This window comes from Bombus impatiens, unplaced genomic scaffold (genome assembly GCF_000188095.3).
Source record: "Bombus impatiens unplaced genomic scaffold, BIMP_2.2 scf_0133, whole genome shotgun sequence".
NCBI classification, from domain to species: domain Eukaryota; kingdom Metazoa; phylum Arthropoda; class Insecta; order Hymenoptera; family Apidae; genus Bombus; species Bombus impatiens.
The window spans coordinates 587,084-610,788 of NT_176552.1; the positions used below are offsets into that span (position 1 = coordinate 587,084).

The 23,705-nt window shown below is 41.0% G+C and overlaps 2 protein-coding genes across 5 annotated transcripts in view; both read left to right on the forward strand.

The window, feature by feature from the left end:
* The window catches only part of LOC100741492 (chondroadherin-like protein), a 174,458-nt gene that overhangs the window by 137,101 nt on the left and 13,652 nt on the right, over nucleotides 1–23,705 (forward strand). The window contains exon 1 of one of the 4 annotated variants that reach the window (XM_003486774.4): nucleotides 19,706–20,867. The exons of the other annotated variants lie outside the window; for them this stretch is intronic. The gene's annotated coding sequence lies outside the window, so the exon portion shown is untranslated. Of the gene's footprint in view, nucleotides 1–19,705; nucleotides 20,868–23,705 lie in introns of those variants that run through there. 4 annotated transcript variants of the gene reach the window in all.
* Nucleotides 17,555–18,171, forward strand: LOC105680298. Its single transcript, XM_033319011.1, has one exon. It carries the CDS (start codon nucleotides 17,719–17,721, stop codon nucleotides 18,169–18,171), a length of 453 nt encoding a protein of 150 aa, XP_033174902.1. The 5' UTR covers nucleotides 17,555–17,718.

Below are 23,705 nucleotides of genomic sequence, written 5' to 3' on the forward strand. Positions count from 1 at the left end.
GAGCCTCAAGTTTCAGGCACAAGTCTCAGGCACCTTGCACCCATAGCTTACCGATAATAATCGTCGTAATTTTTCGTACATTTCGAAATGTACGACAGCCATTGCATAGAATCATTTCTAGCCGGCAGCGCACCTGTTCGAATTCACTTGAACGTACGCGCTCAGACAGCGACGCGTACACTCGGATACAGGTAGGTTTCGCGAACTAATTGACAATATAAATGCAAATTCTCTCATAATAAAGATCTTGCATAATAAGGGCGCAACATTCTCCAGTGAAATATAACCACCGACCACGGCAAATACCATGGTGGATCACATTTCACCGGGGAAATTTATTTTCAGCTGGCAAACGCAGCGCATCGAACTGTTTGCTCCAAGGAAGATTTATCGCGAAATCATACAAACAAGCCATTAAATCGGTCGTCGATACTGGATTTCTAAAGGTGTGCGAGGCTTTCAACGTGAATCAATCCGATTTAAATATTAATAACGTTATTCGCGTATTGTAACGAGCGTTCGAAAGGAATACGAGTGAAAATGAAATATACAAACGCAATTTCACGGCGCCGCTGCGGCGAATTCTATCGGTTCGTACGCGCTTCATTTTCTTCAAACCGTTCTTCTACGATCCTCTGTCTACCGTGTCGTTTCGTCGTTCTCGTCGACTTTCAGGAAAATAACGTAAATGGGCTTCCCGGTTTTACGACCCCTCTAATTAGAGTATTCTCGACCGGTGACATAATACGTGCACTGTTCTCCAAGTCAAAGGAACCAGCGACTGTAGATACAACGTTAGCTTCTTTCGCCAGTCACCGTTCAACGTTTCTCCGCTTATTTCTCATGCTAATTTTCTGACACCGTGCGAAACAAAAATATTCGTTGGCTTCTCGGTAAACGTTCGAGTAACGAGCGTGGCAAATGGCGAATTTAATTATTCAACTGCGATCAATCACCAGAGGTTGTAAAAGTAGCTTCGTTCATATATAATAGCTCAACGCTTCACATCGATTCTATAAAATCGTCGTCGAATCAATGAGGATTGTTTCACAAGCTTTTCACTTTTGACAAGTTTTCTATCATTTAGATAGTCGATGTAAATTTTTCTATTTCCGACGCCGCGGTAATAACAAAGATCCGAAGCTGATTGTTCGAAGAGCTGCCTCACAGACTGACACTTTTTTTTTATTTTTTTAAGAGAAAACCAACGATGCATTTAATCTTCCAGCTTGGAAGACCTAAACGCTCGATCGTTAAATTGTTTTATACGATTTATAGACGTTTCGCTGAATCGACCACCGCGAAACTTGTATTTGGCGAGCTGATGAAACGATACTCCGCACGACAACGCTTCAGGGCTGTACGAGAAAGCTCCCCGGAGAGTTTTTATGACGGCATTCGGCCCAGGTAGATCGGCTCGTATCAAGGAATTTTGAAGTTTACGGTTGGCTAATAAAAAACCTATGAAATCCACGGCAAAACAACACGAATATATTGTACTTAAGACGAGACGCTGTTATCTCACGCGCAACGAACGTCTGCCACGCGTACAAGAAATTGAAATATTCTTCGGCGAAATGTCCCACGTTTGCTCGATTTCATTTTGAAAAAGAAAATACTCGAGGAAATTATCGACGATCCGAAGCGCGCTTCGGCGTACGGTTTAATCTCGTAAAACAGAGCAACGAAATGGGAATAAAACCGTATGAACGAGCGGAAAACGAATCGTTAACATCGGTTAACACAGAGAAGCGTGATATAAAAATATAAATGCGATTGCTCGACCAATTGATTAACTGCGGATTGCTTTTCTTCGATTTAGAAATTCCGACTGAAGCTCGAACAAAGCTCGTTCCGTTTTTCCAAATCGAAGCACGCGTTTTCTCCTTTACGCGTATTGTTTCCGAGCAATGCATGCGCCTTTCCTTTCGATGACATTTCGCCATCCTCGTGGTAACTTGGTTATTCCATCGACGTACAATTGCTTAGTCCTCTGAGGAAAAGAAACGTTCGAACTGGCGTTTCCAGTCTCCCAAAGGGGACAAGTTCTTATCGTCGAGGTAGTTTTGTAACGAGTAGAATAAGCGATAGTCTGAGCGTGCAAGATCGAAGGAACATGGTAGATGGGCTGGAACATCCCATTCAAGTTGCACCAATCTTTGTCGCGTGACGATCGACACGCGTGGTCTTGCATCGTCTTGGTGAACCACGTTCCAACTTGTTCGTTTTACGCTCTGCGGTTCACTGTTGACCGATCGACGATACCACGTTGGACGAATTAACTCGAGGTTCATAGCGATTCGTCAAGCTCGGACCCATTTCCCTGCGAAATTTGTTACTTTTGTTACTTTTGTTGTTACTTTAAGGGGGTATTCTGGTCTAGAGGCATGAATTTCTGGCGATTTTTGAAGCTCTGTACAAGCGAAACAAAAAATATTTTTGCTATCCTTCTTTTTAGCATTTGTTTATTGATATTTCGAGATTACGTAAAAAATTCACTGAAAAAAAAACTCAATATTTAAAAAGTTACGAGCTGGCAAAGTGGGTGCTGCCAAAAAAATGGGGTGTCGTGGCGTGCATGATATCAACCCCTCTGGTCATCCGAAAAGAAAAATGCGAACGGATTCTTAATTACTATGGATGCCGCTATCGTCCGAACCTTGGAAAAGTCAATACAACATTTTTTCACAAAATGACGGCCGTTTGAAAAAAAAATTTCTTATTTCGCGCGTTTCTTTGACAATTCCGAACGTTTAAAAAATAGCAATATTAAAGATTTTGAGCTGAGCGTGGTCCGGACGATAGAGGAGTATATAAGGAATATTCGGACCAAATTTAAAAGAAATCGGTTCGTTAGAATTTGAGATATCGTGCACGCCAACTCGAAAAATGTAGTTTCGAGAAAAACGCGTTTAAAGTTTTGAGACAAGTTTTGAGACCGGAGCAGATGCCGCGTCACAAAAATGGCTGTAACTCGTAAAATAATTGAAATTTTGAAAAATCCTTTTAATCGCATATTCTCGAATGTCTAAACTTTGGAAATATGAAAAAAAAATTTTCGATTTTTCAAATTTCTAGGCCAAAATACCCCTTTAATTTATGGCTACCTTACTGCTGCTATTATTTAATCGCTATTAATCACTACCACCAGTATCGCTAGTATTAGCCGCGTTTCTCACCATTACAGATATCGTTTCAATTCTCCACCTTCAGCGTACGTCTGGACACGCGTGTCGTTTGGAAATCTTCAGCTTTGCAACGGCAATCACGCGTTTCGAATCTTGGGGTTCGCGAAGTTGCCGAGTAAAATAACGTAACGTTACAATTCGTTACATTGGGACAGTAGCACGAACTCGAAAAGTTCAATTTCCACGCGTTTCGAATCTTGCGGTTCGCGAAGTTGCCGAGTAAAATAACGTAACGTTACAATTCGTTACATTGGGACAGTAGCACGAACTCGAAAAGTTCAATTTCCAGAGCACACACGGGGTTGGATATTTTACGAATAACTTCCTTAATAAGCCCGATGAATAACGCATAGATGGAGAAACAAGCCAGAGATTCGAGTCTCCTGGCTGCAACTTTCTAGCTTGCTTATCTTTTCATGGCATCAAAAGTACCGTTCCGCCAGATGAAAATCGTAAATTCCAGTGGCACGAATAACTGTAAAAATCGATAAGGGAAGGAAAATGTCCCTTGCCTCTTATCGGAAATCCCCAAAGCGAAACAATTCCTCCGACATGTCGCTTTTTATGGATGTCGGAAATGAAATATACATGCAGATAAAGAAATTGCCGGTACTTTAGTCGTTGAATCTGGTTTCTATTTGAGAATGATAATTCGCGTGCACCGTTAGGGTAATTAGAGCGTTAGCAGCGAATTCCACTGTCCATGTAGCGTTACATCAATGTTTGATCGAAGGGTTTTAGGATATTGGAAAATTGGCAATTTAAATAAAATTGAGAATTTCGATTATTCGAAGATCCGGAGGATGAAAAATTCAGAGGTTTAAAACCTCGAATCTTCGAAAGGAGAAACGATAAATCGATGGTATTAAAATTCACAAGTTTGAAAGTTGGAGAGTTTGAAAGTTTAAAAGCTTGAAAATCCAGAGATTAAAGATTCAAAGATCGAAAAGTTGAAAAGTCCGAAAATTCTTACTTTCGACAGCAGTGGCGAACAAATGAAAAAAAAGGAAAGTGGGATATTTTTGCCTTTGACGAAGCAAATCTGAGAATCAATTTCTCGCGGCTGGATCAAAAAACAGCCGCTGTCAACAGCCGCTGTCGTAAAACGAGGCCGGTGTACAACCAGTCTCCACTGAGATTGCATCGCAGAAGTTGCATTGTTCATTCGATCGCGTATAAACAATGCAAGTGTTAATTTAGAGGCGAGCCATTGTAATTAGAACGGGAAGCTATGGCGGCCCGACGAAAATACACGAGACGGGACGACGCCGCAGCGTCACGATATTTCCCATGTGCATTTTCCGCAGCCTAGCTTTCCCTCCGTTGTTATTTTCCAGCTGTCGTTCCGTTTCCCAACAAAATTCCTTCTTTTGAACCTGTTACGTGTCTATTCGTAAGAAGCTTACGTTTCATTCGTATCCGATAGACGTTGAAACTTCCTTTCTAAGATTATTTCAAGTACGTTTGGAAGCACAAGACTGGCGAAATCAATTTTATACGCGAACGTAGCGAGTGTACGATCGTAATACCCTCGGACCGATGAAATTTTGAAAAGCCCGCGTTAAAATTCTGACGTCAAAGAATTTCCAGATAAGAATAGTGGCGCCGGCGTGATATAATTTCGCAGGGAGGAGAATGAAGAAAGTCCAATTTTAAATAATCGAATATGTCGGTGGAATGAAGGTTAGTTTCGAGAAATGAATCGTCGTGGAATTTCTATCGGATGAAAAATTGATCCGTTTGCTCGATTTAATTTTCAGCGAAACCGTGCGAGTCTACGTATTTGCAGCGATGTTAATTACGTTCAGATTTCATTTTCCGAGAATAGATTGAAAATAGGAAATTATAGGAATGATGATTTTAAACAAACGAACGTGTACAATCGCGTGTACAGAACTTTATCGTAGTTCCATTTGAACTCTCGATTATTTCAGCAGCGACGCGTTACAGCCGTTACGTCTCGATTTTCCATCGCCGTTGAAACTTTGTGTTCTTAGCTCGCAAACGAATATGAAAAGCGACACGTTGAAATGACTTTAATTCGTCTTTTAACCGAAGAAATATCGATCGCATTCTCGGAAGTTGTTACGTTGTCTGCGACTTCAAAGCGAATACGAGTCGATGTAAAATGATAAAGTAACGTTCGGCCAACTTTTATTTCCACGTTGAAAAAGTATCGATCGATCGTTCTCTACTCGTGAACTAGTTTCCATCGTGGAAATACGTGATTTACGACGAAACGTTTTATATTTATTGCCGTATTCCTTTCTTCCATGCGGCTCTTACAATCTGAACGCGATAAAAATAGCTAGGAATATCCAAAAAGTAATTTCAACAGATCAGAGTTAACAAGCCGGTCGGATGGCGATCACGTTACTTAAACGCTGCAATATCGTTAACTCGCGTACATCTTACGATCGCTGGTAACGCAAGATTAATAACTTAATGAGGTAAGTTGGAATATAGGTTATTGCAATTTATGCAAATCTAGTGACTGGTATTAACACGTGACACGATGCATGAGATTCTTCATCAACAGCAGACCTATTATGGAATTTATTAATTGAATTGCATAAAATGGTACGAATACGCGTGATTCTTTCCATTCTCACATTTTTCTTTCGCGTACTTTCTTACTTTCACGTGAGTCGCAAGCATTGGGAATTTTTAAAAATTTATAAAACGAATCAGGCAGACTAGATAAGAGATGCTTCTAATCTTCCCAAAAATGATGAATTTACATTTTCCAAATCGAGGAGCGTACAAATATTAACGCTAGAACGAAGCTATTTCCACCAAAACCAGTGAAAATGACTTTTGACTGGTCTTTAAAGAACACGTTGTAATGGAATATTTTTATATTTATTGATTTATTACCTTCTTACAGAAGCAATTCCATGTTATGTAGTACATTTTTGGTATTATTAATCCATCTGGGACTATCATCCCTAAACGAGGGTTTACAAAATTGTAGAAACAGCGATTTTGACTGGTGTGGTATTGCTAGTGTTAGCATTTAGCGATCCAGCGATCGATCCGGAATTTTCCTGATAACCGATATCGTCGTATCGAATGATACGCAGCAAAAATTTGAAAAACGTGTGGCAAGTTGTAGAAAACGAGGAAACTGGTTAATTGGGGTTCGATGAACAGATCGCAGCACCCTTTTACACTTCGACGAGTATCAGTCATTTTCACTGGTATTGGTATAAGTAGCCTTGATACAAAATTATTTTCAGTTTGAATACATAAAAAACAAAATAAAACTCGTTATATTATTCTTTTGGTTATCGTTGCGAAAGTCATTACATCATTGCGGGAGAAGAAGCAGGAATTTGAAAATAAAATTGTAAAGCCAGTCAATTCGAGTGGTGTGGTAGTTCTAGTGTTAAATGAGCAAATTTTATCGCATATTTTATTCTTATTTTTTCATAAGGAATATTTCACGTCTGTTCTCGTTTATTCAAATTCATCGAACTCCATCTTAAACCCGAGTAACGTAAGAACGATAGAAAGACCGCAGTTGAAATATCCCGAATAACGTACGAATAAAGCGTTAAAGGGTTGTTCCGCGCGTTATATTGTTCTTTTAATTATCGCTGCGAAAGCCATTACATCATTGCGGGGAAAAGATATAACACGAAGTAGAAATTTGAAAATAAAATTGTAGAACCAGTCAATTTGACTGATGTGGTAGTTCTAGTTTTAAAGCAGCGAGGTTTCGGTATTTTTGCAGCTATAAATCTCTTCAACATCGAGCATACGCGATCTACAAACGTCTTTTTTCTTCAACGCGTTTCATGATCGACGATACGACGGTATTTAATGGTAGAGAACCTGATGCTTCGCTGGAAAATAAACTATACATGTACATGCACGCGTATTAACGTAATAGTATTTATTCAAACTATTTCTCCGACAATAACTCGTACCCGAAGTATTTCTACTATTCGTACTATTAATAATATTTATCTTGATGGAGATCGAGATTTGTAATACCTCGAACTACCATAAAGTCGGACTCTTTCTTTGTTCTCGGCGAAGCCACAGCGAACGAGCATAAAATTGGAAAAAGAATGGACGAATCTACGAATAATTCGGCTTGATCGCGTGTTCCTTCGAAAGAAACTCGCATGAATAAAAGATCGATGCAAATGTCTCGATGCTGCCATACGTTCGAGTCGTTGGAGACGCGCGACGATTCATCGATTAACATTATCGTCACGTTCTCCATCGATCGATGCCTCTCGCTGAGCAATTAAAACCGAAGATGTCGGAGCCTCTTCGAGACTGTTCCCCTGAAATTAAATTTCGCCTCTCGCCACCTACGACTCGAACGGTTGAAAAGCCGCGGATTAAACGCGAAAGAACCTCTGCGACGTGACAGACTCGAGGAAATTTATTTCCACGTCAGATTCCTTCCCTTTCGACTAAAGAGAGACACGCGACAGAATAATTGATTAATATTCACCGGATAGTATCGTTACCGCATGATTATATTTCGCTGATCGAAAGCATTAGGTCGTCCGGAAAGTTCCTTTCGTTTTACAAGGAAATAATGGACGCGCGATATTTTTCGTTTCATATTATTTTATCGAATTACGTACGATCCATTTTGTTCTATCGAGATAAAAATCAGAACGTTTGACAGATTGGCTTTTATGTTTGTAGAAAAATGCGTCGTTGTAAAAGACGTGTCTGTAAAAGAAAGACACTTTCCGGACAACCTAATACGATGCTGACGGACAGTGGAAAAAATGGTCCGTTTGTTTGTTCGTTATTTAGAGGAGAGCTGTATGTGGAAATATTTCATCGTGTTTACCACGAAGCATAACTGCTACTTTTAAAGCGATTAAAATATGATAAAACCGCAGAGTCAAAGTTCTAATTAGAATCGCGAAGAGTTTGACGAACGTAGAAACGAAAGGAATCGATTGGAACTCACAGGCGCGTTAAAAATTTGATGAAATTCGTTTCTGTCGTTCCTCTCCCTCTCTCTCTCTCTCTCTCTCTCTCTCTCTCACTCGTTTCTGCCACGACGTCGGATCGTTAACACGTTCGCGTCTTAGATATTTCGTGCTGTATCTTATGAAAAATGCTAACTACTGTCGAATAAAACAGTAAAAAAAGCAATGATGGCATAAAGAAACTGTTACGAATGCGTCTTTGCGTCTGAACAATACGAAACCATTGTCAGTACGTTAGATGCACCTAACTATATTGCTGGCTCGGAAAGTTCGTTGCAATTTTTAAAGAATTTGGTAAAAAATCGTATTAAAACCTGAGAGATTGTGCAACGATGGAATATCGAAGTGGCGTGAATGACGAAGAAAGATCGTGAAAGAAAATGGCACCTATGTAACTCGGTAAAAGGTATATCGAATGGAAATGTAAATCGGAACGAACTTTCCCACCGACCTTTCGAATTTTTCCAATCGCTGGAAAAATACGCGACAATTCAAGCTATATGCTTCTCAGGGTACACTCGTCGTTTCGTTTTATATTCGCCTCGTTGCTCGCACCGAAACTCGTTGATTCGATTAAACAGCGATTTCCTGTAATATTTAGCTTGGAAATACTTTAGCCTGATTAGAGGCTGCAAGTTTTCCGCATTAAGTGGTCGTTCCACGAGCTCGCCGGCAAACGACCAACATCCAAACTTTATCGTAGTTTACATGGAACTTAAGCGACCGATTGGTAACGAGATAATAAACGAGCCGCAAACCACAACGAGATAATGAGCCAGTGTAACGTGCCAACGTCGACCAAGCGAATCGCGATTCGTAGAACATCATTGACGCCAAATCTGCATCAAACCGGTATGAAAATGTAGAACGACCATGTGATCGATGGATTCGCTGGATCCGCGAGCTATTTAGAAACGAACCGATGAAAGTTTAACCGGAGGGTAAAATTGACGGGGCTGTGGGAACGTTTGCCCGAGCTTTAGGCGCTGTTTCGTGGCTTGGTGAATCGAACGATCGACGAAACTCGAACAGGCGACGGTTTACCGCTTCGTTCGTGAAGATCTCAAAAAAGAATCTTCGAACGAGTGCTTGAATTCGGGAGGATAATTTTTCAGAAGCAACTTGAAAGATTTACGCCGAGCAAGGAAATCGCGTTCGAGTCTGTTGCCTCTTCCAAGAAAGTTCCTCGTGAAAAATTGATAAACCGTCTTTAAGAAACTGCTAAAACGCAAAGAGCACGAGCGAAATTGATCCGAAGAAAGGGACGAAAACCTCGCTCTCGCGTTATCGAAACGATATCTTTCGGCATGTTGAATTGAAGATATCAGATTCCTGGAATATAAAATACATATCAACGGTTTTAATCGAGAAACGTTAGACGTTCACGCTGAAACCAAGTGAAACGAGTTTCTAAACAAAAATCTGGAAACTTCGCGCTCGAAATTCGTGTTCTAACGAACCGACGTTCTCGTTTCTTCGTTTGCTCCTTCTGTCCGATTTTCTCTGGCTTTGCTTGTTCTTCTTTTCGTGCTCGTTCCGACGCAACGTGGAATCTTCGACGCGGGTCGATGCGACTGAAGTATTCATGGCTCCGTGAAAAGATTTTTCCGCTGCTAGCATTCGCCGATTTCGCTAAATATTGCATCCAACGATGCAGGAACTTCGTTACGTTTCCCACGGGCGCTGACTATTTTTAAGCTTGCTCCGATCGTTGGCTCTTGCCCGTGGCAGAATCTAATTAGAAAACCGAAATTCTTGATGCAACGAGCTAGTAAAAAGCACACGGACCAACGAAAATATTCGAACGTTCGTAGACGCTTTTTAGAGATACGACACGGAAAAATGTTCGTTACGCGATACACTTTGAAAATTAACACTGTTACGGAGCTTGACTATCGCGATCATGTCGATCAGGTTCGCATGAAATCTGGAAATACGCGTGGCTATTATAAGTGGACGTTTGACGCGTTTACGAGAAGTTTGAGAACGTAAAGACGCATAGAACGCGTACAATGTGAGAAAAGTAGACGCATGTCGGAAGCGTAACGCCTGTTGTAGCGTTAGGTTGTCCGAAAAGTGTCTTTCTTTTACAGACACGTCTTTCACAACGGTGCATCTTTATACAAACACGAAACCTAGTCTGTCAAACGTTGTGTCTTTATTTTGATAAAACACAATGGAGCATACGTAATTCGATAAAATAACATAAAACGAATAACGTTGTGCATTCGTTATTTCTGTGGCGGATCGGTGTCAATAGGACGCCGACAGGTCGAGGCATCAACGCGGCGCAACACCTCCCGGGCGATTCGCGGGTACCAACCGCCAACACCAGAGGACTACGACGACGAGTCTGTCTATCTCGCTAGCGGTCGAATATACGGACGATTGATACAAATACCGCACCTAGCGAGACTCCCTCTACGTCTAAGGCAGGGACTACCGGGCATAGCCTTACCGACGAGTCCACCGGTAGTCCCAGGACGAAACGCTCATTCCCTTTTCACCTAGCTCCAACTACACCTCCGTCACATTTCTTTATAAAAGGAAAGAAACTTTTCGGATCATTTCTTAAATTGCGCTCTCACGAATTTCCATAATTGCCGGCAGCCTAATTGTAAAATATTCGATATTTCTCATTAAACGACAAATGTCTTAGAAAACGACAGATACCTTCATCACTACGTCCATAAAGTATTATTCGTGCCATTAATGAGTCAGCATTATTAATCTTGCTATCGATATACGCTATATTACTAATTAATAGCTAATAGGATTGGTAAAGTATTATTCAGTGTTCGGTGTTGGGTTCGAGAAATATTAAACATTCGTAATTATTCATTTTACTCGAAGTTACTTGCCAAGTGGGGAGAAAGTTTCGGGGCATTTTTAATTTGAAAATTTACAGACTGAAAAGCATGGTGGTCGGGTGAAGGTTGATTTGCTTTTCGTTTCTATGCTGAATAATTGGTATTCTGAATGGAAACTTGATGAAAATGTACTTTTTCAAAGGAGATAAACACGATGAATAAAAACGACACGTAAAATGTATAATTGCTCAAAGAATTTTCAGAATAATCGTCAAAGGTAGAAACCCAAAAACATTTATATTTCATGTTTGAACGTGCGTGCAGCTTTCTCTTAAAATCTAACTTTATCCACGGTTTCCACAAGTTGAAGATGTTGCATCGTATCGACATTGCGTTCCTGATGTTTGAGGAATCTGTTGACAAGTGGAACGTTGATCGAGAAGGGTTAGATTGGACGTATTCGTAATTCCATGAATATCGTAATTGCAACGGTAATACTCTATGAAATTAGTTGGTCGAGCCGTTTGTCCCTGTGATATTAACAACTAGCATGATCAAGGTAATTATACCGGCCGCGTAATTACAAAATAAACGGATATCGTTGAACCCTCGTAAATATGAACAATTTCGATGATCGAGCGGTCTAACTTTCCGGTTTAACAGACCCGCACTATCTACATTTTCATCAGCAAATTTTCGATCGAATTACAACTGTAACACACTTATTCTAATAGAATATTTTCCAGTTTCAAGAGCTATCGTAGTTTTCTGCAACTCGCAGAAACGCTGGATGTGCCTTCTCTTGTCCGTTTCCGTTTTAACGTGGTCTTTCTCCGATCAAAATAGGTGCAACGAATAAACACGTTGGAATTTTTAATAACTCGATCAACGTTTCTTCGGGGAAGGATTAAAAAAAAAGAAAAAAACGACAGCTAAGAATACTTTACAGACCACGTAACGGAGAACGTATACCTACGTTTACGTATAAAAAACAACCGCGAGAAGTCTTCATTTGTAGAAGCGTGCCCACTTACGATAATTAAACTGCGGATAATTATGCAAATTCATGTTTTTGTATAAATGTAACGAGGAAAATGGAACCTAGGTAGAGAATTTTGTCGTTTTACTTGGCGAAATATTACACTGGTTTCTACAGTTTCCACGCTTTCTATGGTTTGCCCGTGTTACCTAAATTCTCCGCATTTCCCGCGCCTTCGAGTATCACGTAAACGTACATGTATATGAAACCGCAATCTCACAATAACTTGAAACAGTTGCAAAAGAAAACGATGGCTTCCAATAAAAATTGAAAATTAAATTTATTCAAAATGTACGTTTGGTGGTAAAAAAAATTACGTGTCGCGTGTGCAGGCAAATTCGACGGAAGCGCGAACGTTACTCGGTCGTATACGAAGCATCCCTTCAGACGAATTGTATTATTTTATCATTTTCTCGCGTCATCGTTCGTTCAAACAACGTAAACCGAGCAACGAGAATCGAAGCGAATCGATCGGTTTCCACGCCGCATATACAGGGTGGTTGGTAACTGGTGGTACAAGCGGAAAGGGGGTGATTCTACGCGAAAAAAGAAGTCGAAAATATAGAATAACAATTTTTCGTTTGAGACTTCGTTTTCGAGAAAATCGACTTTGAATTTTCGCTCGGTACGTCTCGTTATAACGGATCTCATTGTAGATCGTTGTCTCGATTGACGTTATTTTAAAAATTTTTTAAATTTTTAAAATTTTTAAATTTTAAAATTTTTAAATTTTTAAATTTTTAAATTTTTAAATTTTTATTCTATATTTTCGACTTCCTTTTTCGCGTAGAATCACCCCCTTTCCGCTTGTACCATCAGTTACCAACCCCCTGTATATCTACACGCGCATTGTACACATTATAGTGAACGGCTGGGACCACTTGTTGTTTGAGACTAACTTTACCAGGCCCGGTGAAAAATGACCGATTTCAATGTTTAATTTAAAATTGTACATTCGTTGTTATTTCTCTCGTTCGTCTAACTGCAATTTTTGTCTCAATTTTAGTCTCAGTGTTTGTTTAATATAAGAATCAACGTAATGTTAGACGAACGAAAGAAATAACGACGAATTTTGAAATTCAATTTTGAAACCAGCCATTTGACCGGGCTTGATAATGTTAGCGTTAAATGCTTGCATTAATCGACTGTTCCTCGTGAACGAAATTATTCACCGCGTCTCTGAGAAATGGTTCCCCGAGACGTTTCGATTTACCATTAACTGAGCGTTCGCTCCACTTGTTAAATTACCGGAATTTACGCGGAGTTAAGATCGCTGTTGAGCGAGATTGAAATCGCGAAGTACTCGTTAAATCTTGTGTAAAATAATGGCCGCTATTGGAAACCCTTGTCGCAATCCCTTTGCGCGCAAGATTCTTTCGTATTATCATAGGAGGGTAGTAGTTGCTTGACAAGTATTGTTAGAAGATACAAGAAGACCCGACAGTTTGATTATTCGAACACTGGAACGTTCAAAAATTTGCAAGCTTGAAAATCGTAAGGTTCGAAAATGTACAAATTTAGAAAACCGATGCGGAGTTTCCGCTGGATTCAATTCGGACAAAATATCGAGAACAAAAAGGTACGGTCAGTTTTGTAACAACAGACAAGATTTTTTTTTTTAAATAACGTTTATTAGACCAAGATACATTTTAATACATTTGGGTATTCACAATACACTATGAATTTTGATAAGATGTGTTAAGTACATTTACATTTTTTGTGTTTTAATATATTCTTTGGATTTAAGCCGCTGGGGAGCGGAGCTTTTATGTGATTTCGTTTTTAGTTGTTTTTTCTGTCCTGAAAACTTGGTCGTAAAACAGGACGCTTCGGTAGTCTGCTTTTTGGGTGCTGTGTAACTTTGGGGAGAGGCGGGATGAGAGGGAGGGGGATGTTAAATAGGTTTATTTACAAAATTTACAATATTTACAATGTTCACGCCTGTGTTATACGGGGGCAGAATTGAGTTCTGTCGGTTTAATGTTTTTCTCTCTTATTTTATTATGGATTCGGTATCCACCAATATATTTTTGTGCTTTTTCTGTGCTTGTCTTTAGTATCTTTCAGAGGGAGAGGGTCATATTGTATCTTCTATCTTCTATCTAGTGTCTGCGGTCTGTCCATTTAAGTTTTCTTCGTAGAGTATAATTTTGATTCCTATTTTTCTTTTTATGTGATAGATTATTGGCATATTATTTTGGTCTTGGAGGTAGTTTTTTTCGTCTAAATATAGGAAAGCTTCTGGGACGATGTAGTCACGTGACAACAGACAAGAGCATCGCAACGTTCGACAAACATATTCCGATACAAATTTTGGGATAATCCAACAAGATGTCGACTATTCCGGTGGTCGAAAAGGGCTCGTTATCTAATTGTACGACAGGAGCATCCTTAAAGGTTTTAACGACTGACAGAACCCAGCCAGACTAAATTTACGTTAGCGTAATTTGACATAAGGACGGAGTCGGTGCGTTGCCTGGTCGCAGATAGTTTGCAATTGGGTCACCGAGTTTAACATGCTCTAACAAACGCGTATTCTCCGCGGTGGAACTTGCACGGAAGTTTATGCAGCATAAAGATTATTATAGTTCCAAGGCGGACGAGAAGTTCGACAAAGACGCTTCGTTGGAATCTCCAAGAAAATTTCAATCCCACTGAATTATATCGCATCTGGATGTTACCGTGAATTATTTTCGTCGAATCTATAAAATAATTATGTAAACGCGTCAATGGTACAATTTTATCGACAAGTCGGACATAAAATCGTTCCTTGTTCGTTATTAAACAGATCCTATCGTTTTGTCGGTCGTTTCGAAACAGAAGCTCAATGACTTTCGTAGACGAATGTAGTTCGTGTCCACTGAACCACATTATTAGCCACCTTTCGAGTTTCACCCTCGAGATTTCTGCTTTCCCTCTTCCTCCAAGCAGAATATTTCTCAACGATTCCCTCTTCCATGAGCTTTCCATTTCCGAAACGTCTCGGTCCACCGTACTAGCCTCGCGTTCCTCCTCCTCGTCGAACCTCCTCCGGTACGCGACAGTTTCTTTAATTTCGTCGGCGATCGAGACACTGTCGCGCGAATTGTCCAGCTGAATGGGTTTTCGAAACGCCGTGAAGCAAAAAAAGACAGTTAGTTCCATTGGCTTGGCAACCAAGTGATTGCGGACTTTGTCGATACCATCTAATGAGAAAATCCGCAATCACATAGTTGCCAGTCCAATAGCAGTACGCAGCAAGCGGACGTTGAACATGGAAGAAGAACGTGGAATCGTTGGCGTCGCTCGTTTCAAAGCCGAGATCCAGAACGAATCACCGTCCTTTATCTTCTTCTCGTTTCTTTCTTGATTCCCTGTGAACCGGTAGCGACGACCAAAATGGGATTCACCTCGGTCGTGGTCGGTCGATCGGCCGGTAAGTGCGTTCGAATGGAAGTCGAGGGAAGGATAAAAGCACCTTTAGCGTCGAATTGAATTTTCCACTCGACACGACAGTCCGACCTCCCTCTGTAAATTCAATTAGCGCGGTAGAATCTCCGACGACCAGGAGAATTTTTCCGATGGAAGCAAGCCGACGCGCATGATAATGCGCCGCGAAGACGAACGATCGATCACCGCGAGTCGCAATTACGATAAGAAGGGCAGGGTCGCTGGCACAGGCTGGCAGAAGGTAAGGTGTGGTTCTCCATTCTCACCCTGCTCCATGGAAACTCGCCTTTGTGCCGTTAACCGGCTTCGTTCTCCTTCCTCTTTTTCTCTCATTTCCTTCTACTCTGCTTCCTCCTTTTTTTTTTCTCTCTCCTCGTCCCTTTTCTTGCGTTCGTTACCGTGCGCCGCGGGTAGTTTCAAAGCGGTTATTTTATGTAAAGCAGGGGGAAAAAGAAGGAATGACGCGACAGAAGCCGGCGGGTCGAGAGAGTTTTCGTGACGAAAATTAGCTGGACGCGGTAAATTTGCGGACTCCGATAAACTGACGAATAAAATTTCCTCCATCGCCGCGCTCTCCTTCAACTTTTCTTCCGCGCGTTTCTTCCCGTTATCGTTGCCGCTTTTAATATCAATTAAGCCGAGATTTCGCCTTTAAGATTTCTACGAATGCACTCGCCCCCTTAGAAACCGTCCAACAGTTTACTTGGAAATAAAGAAGAGATAAGTCGCTTCTGTCGTCTACGACGAATACATTTTACGGTAATTGTATTTGCGGCAGGATCGAGGTCGATCGAGATCGGAATTCAAGCCGCGAGCGTGTGATATTTCGCTTCTTCTTTAATATTCCGCTTATTCTACTAATTTTATAGTATCGTCGGTATTATCGTCGTCGAATTAACAGCCGCTCGTTGTGCATAATTTATTACCTATTAGAATTTCATATTTCTCCTTCTTCGTTAGCAGTACAACGCAATATTTCGCTGTTTGGTATTTTATTCGGCCATTATGGCCGAATACGATTTAACGTAATTCGTTAATAATATAATTCATGACAATTCCATTTCCTAATCCGTGGCAACGTATAGTAAAGTTCAATAATATATCTGGTTGTTAAAACTGTACGCCACAACTGAATATCGCAGCGTGCTGTTACGCCTCAATATTGCAACTCGCAGCACGCTGGCAAGCTTTCAACGTTGATCCAAATTTTAAACGCATCTGCCTTTAGTTTTCTTTATCGTCCAATACTCGTGTGTAATGCCTATATTCCCGCCTTTTATTCCACCCTGTTTCGCGGCCTTTTATTCCTCCTATATTCCCCCCTTTTTACATTCGTTTTCCTACGCTTTTTTCTCCTAACGAAAACACCACGAATAATGGAAACGCTTTGGAAATAAAAGAATTCGGTCGTTGACGTTGGCGCAGGCGAGCACATTGCGAGCAGATATTGCGTGCGACACTGCGAAATGTCAGATTACCCTCAACAACCTTTAATCTCACGTCAGCATTTAAATTATTCCCGTACGTATTTGTTTAATACGAATATATGGCGCTGAAACGACAATCGCGTGCGCCGCTCTAACTAACGAAAAGATAGCCTCATAGAATGTTTTTAACGCACGTAAGACGTTCGAACGAATGTTCCCAACTAACGGGATAATAACCGTAAATAATATTTAATGCTCGTGAAATATTCGAACGTTTACAGAAAAGCAATTTAAACAGATAGCTTGAATTCACGTCGTCCTAACGTTATCTTATACGTATTTTCGTGGCCGCTATTTCTTATTGAATTCTTCATCGTCTTGATTCCATTCCTCGCGGGAATATATTTTATACGATCTTGCAAAACTTTCTTCGACATAGCAGTCGGACATTTATCCTCAAAGGCAAAGTAACTGATCGATAGTCGGCGCTTCAAATTTTTCTCGTGCTTTTTCGTAAATGTGGAAGTTGCATTCGACATTTCCAAGTACATTTGCATTCGACGGTGTCTCGCATAGCGCGGTCAACCGGGACCACCGGGCGATTTTTCATGCAAAAATTAATTGAAAATGTCGAATAAAATTCTTCCCCCAAATTATATACTGCTAGAGGAATGCAAATTAATAGAAATGAAAGAAAAAGCATTAAAAAGAGAAGAGAATGCACTAGAATCAAAAAAGGAATTAGTAAAGGAGTGCATAAAGGAAAGAGATAGAGAGAATGGGGGAATAGTCAGGAAGGGAAAAGAGCAAGAAAGAGAAAGAAGGGACTAGAAGAGGTGAGAAAAAGGAGGGACGCAGATGGAAACAAGAGAAGAGCAAGAAAGAATGACGGCGGACCAAATTATAGAAGAAAGAAGAAAGAGAGAAACAGAAGAGAGGGGGAAAAGGATAAGGGAATCCAAGTATAACGCACACTACAGGAACATAGCCAAAGAGAAATTACCAAAGTACTTAGAAGGGAGGATGAAATGGAAGGACAGAAGAATACTGGCAAGATTCAGATACGAACACCAGACCAAAGCAAGGGAATACTGGAAGGAAGAGGGGGAGAAAAGATGCAGACTATGCAGAAGGAAAGAAGAAGACCTAAGACACGTAATAGAAGAATGTGAAATAACGAGAGGACCAAAAGACATAGGAAAAACGCTAAACGAGACTGGAGAAGGTTTAGCGGAACTGAAAGCAATTATAGAGAAAAGAAGGGCAAACGACAGGAAGGAGGCTAAAGACCAAAGTTGCAATAGTTTTTAGCCATTAGTTGATAATTTATAGTTCGCTATAAATGAACTGCATGGTAGTGCAATAGAATAGAAAGAAGAGAATTAGATGTAAAACCGAAAGTTGGTCCAAAGTCGAAAGGCACGGACTAAACAGTAATAAATAAAATAAAATTCTTTCCACCGGGGAAATCTAGTTTCGAAGAATCGTAATAATTCGCCGAGTCTATTTAAACTCGAACTGATCGTCGATCGCGTACGAGCAAATAATCGGCGAAAGGTTATTGTACACCCGAGGATCAGTGAAAAATGTGGAATCAAATTTTCCCGTTTAAAGCCTTGCACGGCCAAGAGAATAGAATTTGAAGAATTTAATACAGGCGAATGGTAAATTGTCAAAGTTATTTTTCTCGAAAACGGATCTCGCGAAAAACTTGTACCGTACATTTTCCACTTATTTTCATATACGACATAGACGATAGCCTTTGATCCATAGTTTGCTCCTCTCCGGCCCGGAATTAGCCACGTTCAAGCATACGCGATATACTTTTCAACTGGATTTTCTCGAAAACCAAGTTTCGCTCGAGCAGATCTTACATTCTACATTTTCGTATTGCTGTGCGTACGATCAGCCTCTAGTCGGCTGACCGTGTTACGCAAGACACCCTGTACATGTACCGGCGATTCATAGAGTACGTAATAGGTCAGAGAAATACGTGTACATTGACTTGCACTTGTTTAATAATTAACATTCATGAAGAAACGTATCACGGTATCACAGAGCGATGTAAATGTATTAGTTTGTCGCGAAGATCTATTTATAAGGAAATAATGGATACACAACATTCACTGTTTCGTATCGTTTCATTGAATTCTTTACGACCCATTTTGTTCCCATAGAACGATAAATCGGTAAAGCAATACAAAAGAAAGAACGTCGTATGTGTACTATTTCCCTTACAAAACGAAACTTATCAAAGGAAACCTTATAAAATGAAAGTTTTGGAACAGCCTAATATTTTCGCGTCACGTAACGCTATTAAATCTAAACGTTTGCGGGCGTCTCGGTGTTCCATAAATACACAGACGTGCACAGTCTGTCTGTCTACTTGTCACGCCAATGCCACGCAGAATTAACAAGTCAAAAAAGATCGATCTAATCCTCGTAGTATTTTTCATTCGATTTCGACAAACGAACGTTGCTTCGCGCGGATGTACATTTACGTGAAATCTATTCTCCGCATCTTCGACGCACCTACATACATAGATAGACGCGTTTACACGCAAACATACACACACACACACATTTACAGAAAGCTGACAAATCGACGCATCGAACGAAGATCATCAGCGCGAACGGTGCACCGGCGCCGAAACGTTGATCGACCGACGGTGTAGCGTGGAAAACCGAGTGTGGAGCATCGGTAAGCCGTTCGGCTTCCACGCCCAGGAGTATCGCGAGATCTCCGATGACGTGGTTGTCCACCTCGTTGCCATTGCCGTCGTTGCGTATCCCATGATCCCCTGAGACGGAAACCGCCCATTAGCCGGCCAATGATGATGCCAACGGACACCCAGGTCAGCTCTCCGTCGTGGTACCGCGCAGAGGCCGGCACTGACGGCAGCTTTCGTTCGTCCACTCGTTTCGTTTCGTCCAAGAGACGGCAACCGTCCGACGAACGGCAAAGTTTCGTCGATCATTCGGCTGTTGGGCAAAAAAGGACTCTCTTCGTGGAAAGTAAGATCGTCGGGAATATAAAAAGAGGGGACGGATTTAAAAAGGGAACAGGATAATTTTACAATTGGATCGAAGGGAATATAGTCGTTGCTCGTCGCTAGCTGCATCTCGAGGATCGGAAAGATTCGCGAGAGGTGGCTGAAAATTGGAAGATCTCGCGGGTCTCTTCCAGTGGATAATTGGATCGTCGGGGACTGTGAGTTTAATCGGTTCGCTCGCTACGAATCTTGCTACGATCCTTTTTCGTCGTTTGGACGTCGTCCGGGCGGCTTTGACCGGCTTTCGCAAATTGGCGAAGCGATCGGCGCGGCCGATTAAGGAGGACGTGCGGAGAATACCGGATGCGAATGGAAGGATAGAAACTGGACGGAATTGCGAGGACTAGTGACGCATCGATCGACGTTCGTTTGTTTGATAATCGGTGGTTCGGTTAAATTAACTCTGACCACGTAGCGCGAACATTGTGTTCGTTCCTTGGAGGCAAGCGCGAAGGAAACTTGCGAGGAAATCCACGGGCATATTAATTCCATATTAATTCTACGTCGATGGTTTGTCTTTGTCAACGATAAAGTGAGTTCACGGACGAAGCGAGGGTTAAGATCGGAGAAAAGTAATGGAAATAGAAATAATGGAAAAGTGAAAGATAATAATCGAGTGGAGCTTGTCTTACGGAATAGTAATAATAATAACGATGATTACGATTAATCACTGTGACCTATAACCATCGAAAGTTTTATTTTGGATGTGGCGGTTACATCATTCGCACAGTTGCATCGTGGATAGAGAAAAGTGTGTCGTTATGCTTCCCCCTGCGCTCAATGTAAACCCCTGTTTCGATTAATCGAGTGAGCGGCTAAGTTTCTTGATACGCAGTGACATAAATAAGCGATGACCAGTGATCACGCGAACGCTCGTCATTCTTTCGCTTCGCAGTTCCGTAGCAAGTATCTCGCGAGTGACAGAGGAAACCGCCACGTGATCTACATGGATCGGTATGTGTGGTTCTTCGTATTTTTCGAAAAAAAAAAAAAAAAAAGAAAAAAAAAGAAAAGAATCTCTACCCCAATTTCATAGTTTGGAATTACGTGGGAACATTTTCGATGGGATCTCGTATCTGTCTGTTTCTAGAATCAACTCGATATGACGATGCGAAACGTGTTTTCGGTAACGACGTTTTTACTAGAAAAATTTCCTACTAAAAAAAACTTTCTGGCTGAAAGAAAAAGTTAAAAAAAGCTGCTTCGGGTTACAAGAATTTCCTGCTCTACCGAAAGCTATACTTTCGCTGAGAACGACGCTTTTTTGCTGAAATAACCGCTTTTTTTTAATTAAAACGGTAGAAAAAGTTCCCATTTAATTAAAAATATATTTCTTTTTGGCTAAGCGATCCTCTTCTCTGCTGACGAATTATTTCGAGGATTTTCAAAAGGTACCCACGTGCGAAACGACTCGGAAACGTAAATAGAAATGCTGCGTTCGAATAAACGCGATGCAAGAACAGATAATTTAACCTTCGAAAGAGCGTGTTCCCCGAGTATCATTAACCGGTTAGCTGTTGCAGCCTCTTTAAAAAGTGTGTACCTAAAACGCGTGGCGAAATGTAAAGGACGACGAGTATACTCGTCGAACGCGGAGTACGTGTTACCATACGGAATTAGCTTGTCACGAAATGACTGTTTTATTTCTTAATTTTATTGCCGACGGGGCTCGTCCTAGCACAAAATATCGCCATTTCTTCGTGACGAGTATACTCGTGAAAAACAGCTAACTAGTTAATTCACCGGTAACTCGTTTTACTTTCATCTTCGTTTTTCTTCTTCGTTGCTAACCGAGGATCGGAACTTTGGCCCGATTTACTGTTGGCGGTGTCGCCCTAAGCCTGGTCTGTCGAAGTTATACATAGAAAAAATACCATGGGATAGTAAAAGCAGCAGGGGCTGAAAGCGATAGCGCGTTAGGGTGGCGGGAACCGAGCTCGTCCGGGGACAAATATTTTTCGAAACTTTTCCTTCCAGCTACGTCCAACCAAGTTACGTATGAATCAAATTATAAAGAATAAATATACCTCGTAAAAAGCGACGAGAAACATATCTGACAGTAAGCGTTTTTTTACCATTTTTCATTCTCTTCTTTCTTTTTTTTTTTTTTTGTTTGCTTCCGATGTATCGTTTCACACGCGAGTGAAACGTGTCTCGAATATCCCTCGCTATGCCAAAAATCTGGAAACCGCGTCACTCGCGCGCCTGAAACGGAGAACATTTAAACGGAAAGTTAGAATCAGGATTTCGACAATGGCTGTCGTGTGAAAGGACGTTGCAATTATTCAGGATCGTCGAGTGAAACAAACGAAGCGAGATAATACGTGAAAGAACCGAGGAAGAAACGAGCGGAATAGCAAAGAAGAAATAATCGCAGCAACGGCCGGGTCCAATCCAAATAAATCCAATCCGCTTTCTAACTTTCCAACGAACAAGGAAGAACAACAACGTTGCCTACGCAACCGCGTTATTTTCACAGCGAATAGTCGTTCTTGCGGCATTTTCCGCACTTCCATCTGCCGTTGCACGTCGTTCGATGATCGACGACGACTGCAACAACGATGTTTATCGAAATAGCGTGACGGCGATGATAAATTATTATTTTCCGCGATCGGATAAAACGCGCGAGAAGAACGGATCGCGTAAATTCTTCGAAACAATACCATCACGGGATCGTTTCATCCAATTCGCGGTCTTAACGGATCGTTAATCCGAACTTGCAGAGCTGTACGAATTTCAGCTACGCGACTTTTTATCTTTAATTAAACTACGGGACAGGGGTAGATGAATCCGAGATTTTGGAAGGCGAGCAACGGCGAGATTATCGCGGAACGTTCGTAAGTGGAAACTATAAATTTCGACTCGCTGATGGCTACGGATAATCCCGAAGCCGCCGGGCTCATATATCTTAACTTATATTCGGTTATTAAGGCGAGTCATAACAATTCAAATCATTTACAACTTCCGTTTAAAGCCGCTCGAATTTATTACGAATTTTCTACGTTTATTAAACGAAAATTATTTCTTCATTTACAAGGATAGGAGCATCTCGTTCCGAGATTATTTCCAAACTTTCCTTTTTCTCTCTTTTTTTTCTTTCTTTTTTTTTTTTGCAATCCGATGTATCGTTTCGCACGCGAGTGAAACGTGTCTGGAATATCCTTCGCTATGGCAAAAATCTGGAGACCGCGTCACTCGTGCGGCTGAAACAGAGAGAACAGAACTCTAATTATCCTGATCGTCGAAGAATCTTTGCCTCAAAGGAACTTGCTTTTCTCGCACCATGGCGTGTTCTTCGAAAAAGAATCGAAGAGGAAACGAAATTGAAGATTATCTGTTTCTTCGCGCCGAATACTCTCGTTGCAAGCGATTATTTTTATTTATCGAGGTTCCAACGAAGAATTTGAATAGAAGTTTACGATTTTGCAAAATTCCATTTGCCACGGGATAGCGCGATGGAAACGATCCGCAGTTCGTGATAATTGGCGGTTGAAGTAACGCGATGCTATTTTCCAGTTTCGTAACGTCGCTTCTCACGGTTCCTTCGATAGTTGCATCGTTTCCGGACAGATAACATCATCGTTCAGTGATAATTCATCCGACGAGTTAATAAGAAGCGTTGCGTTCGACGCGTTTGCAGAATGTAAGAACCAAGCAATTACTTCTTATTTCTTGTTATAGAATCTTAATTAATTAACAAATTGCTGTAGCTTCAGCTATAACGAGATTATAAGATGTTAGATTTATATATATATATATATATATATACAGGGTGGTTAGGTTGGGGTTAGG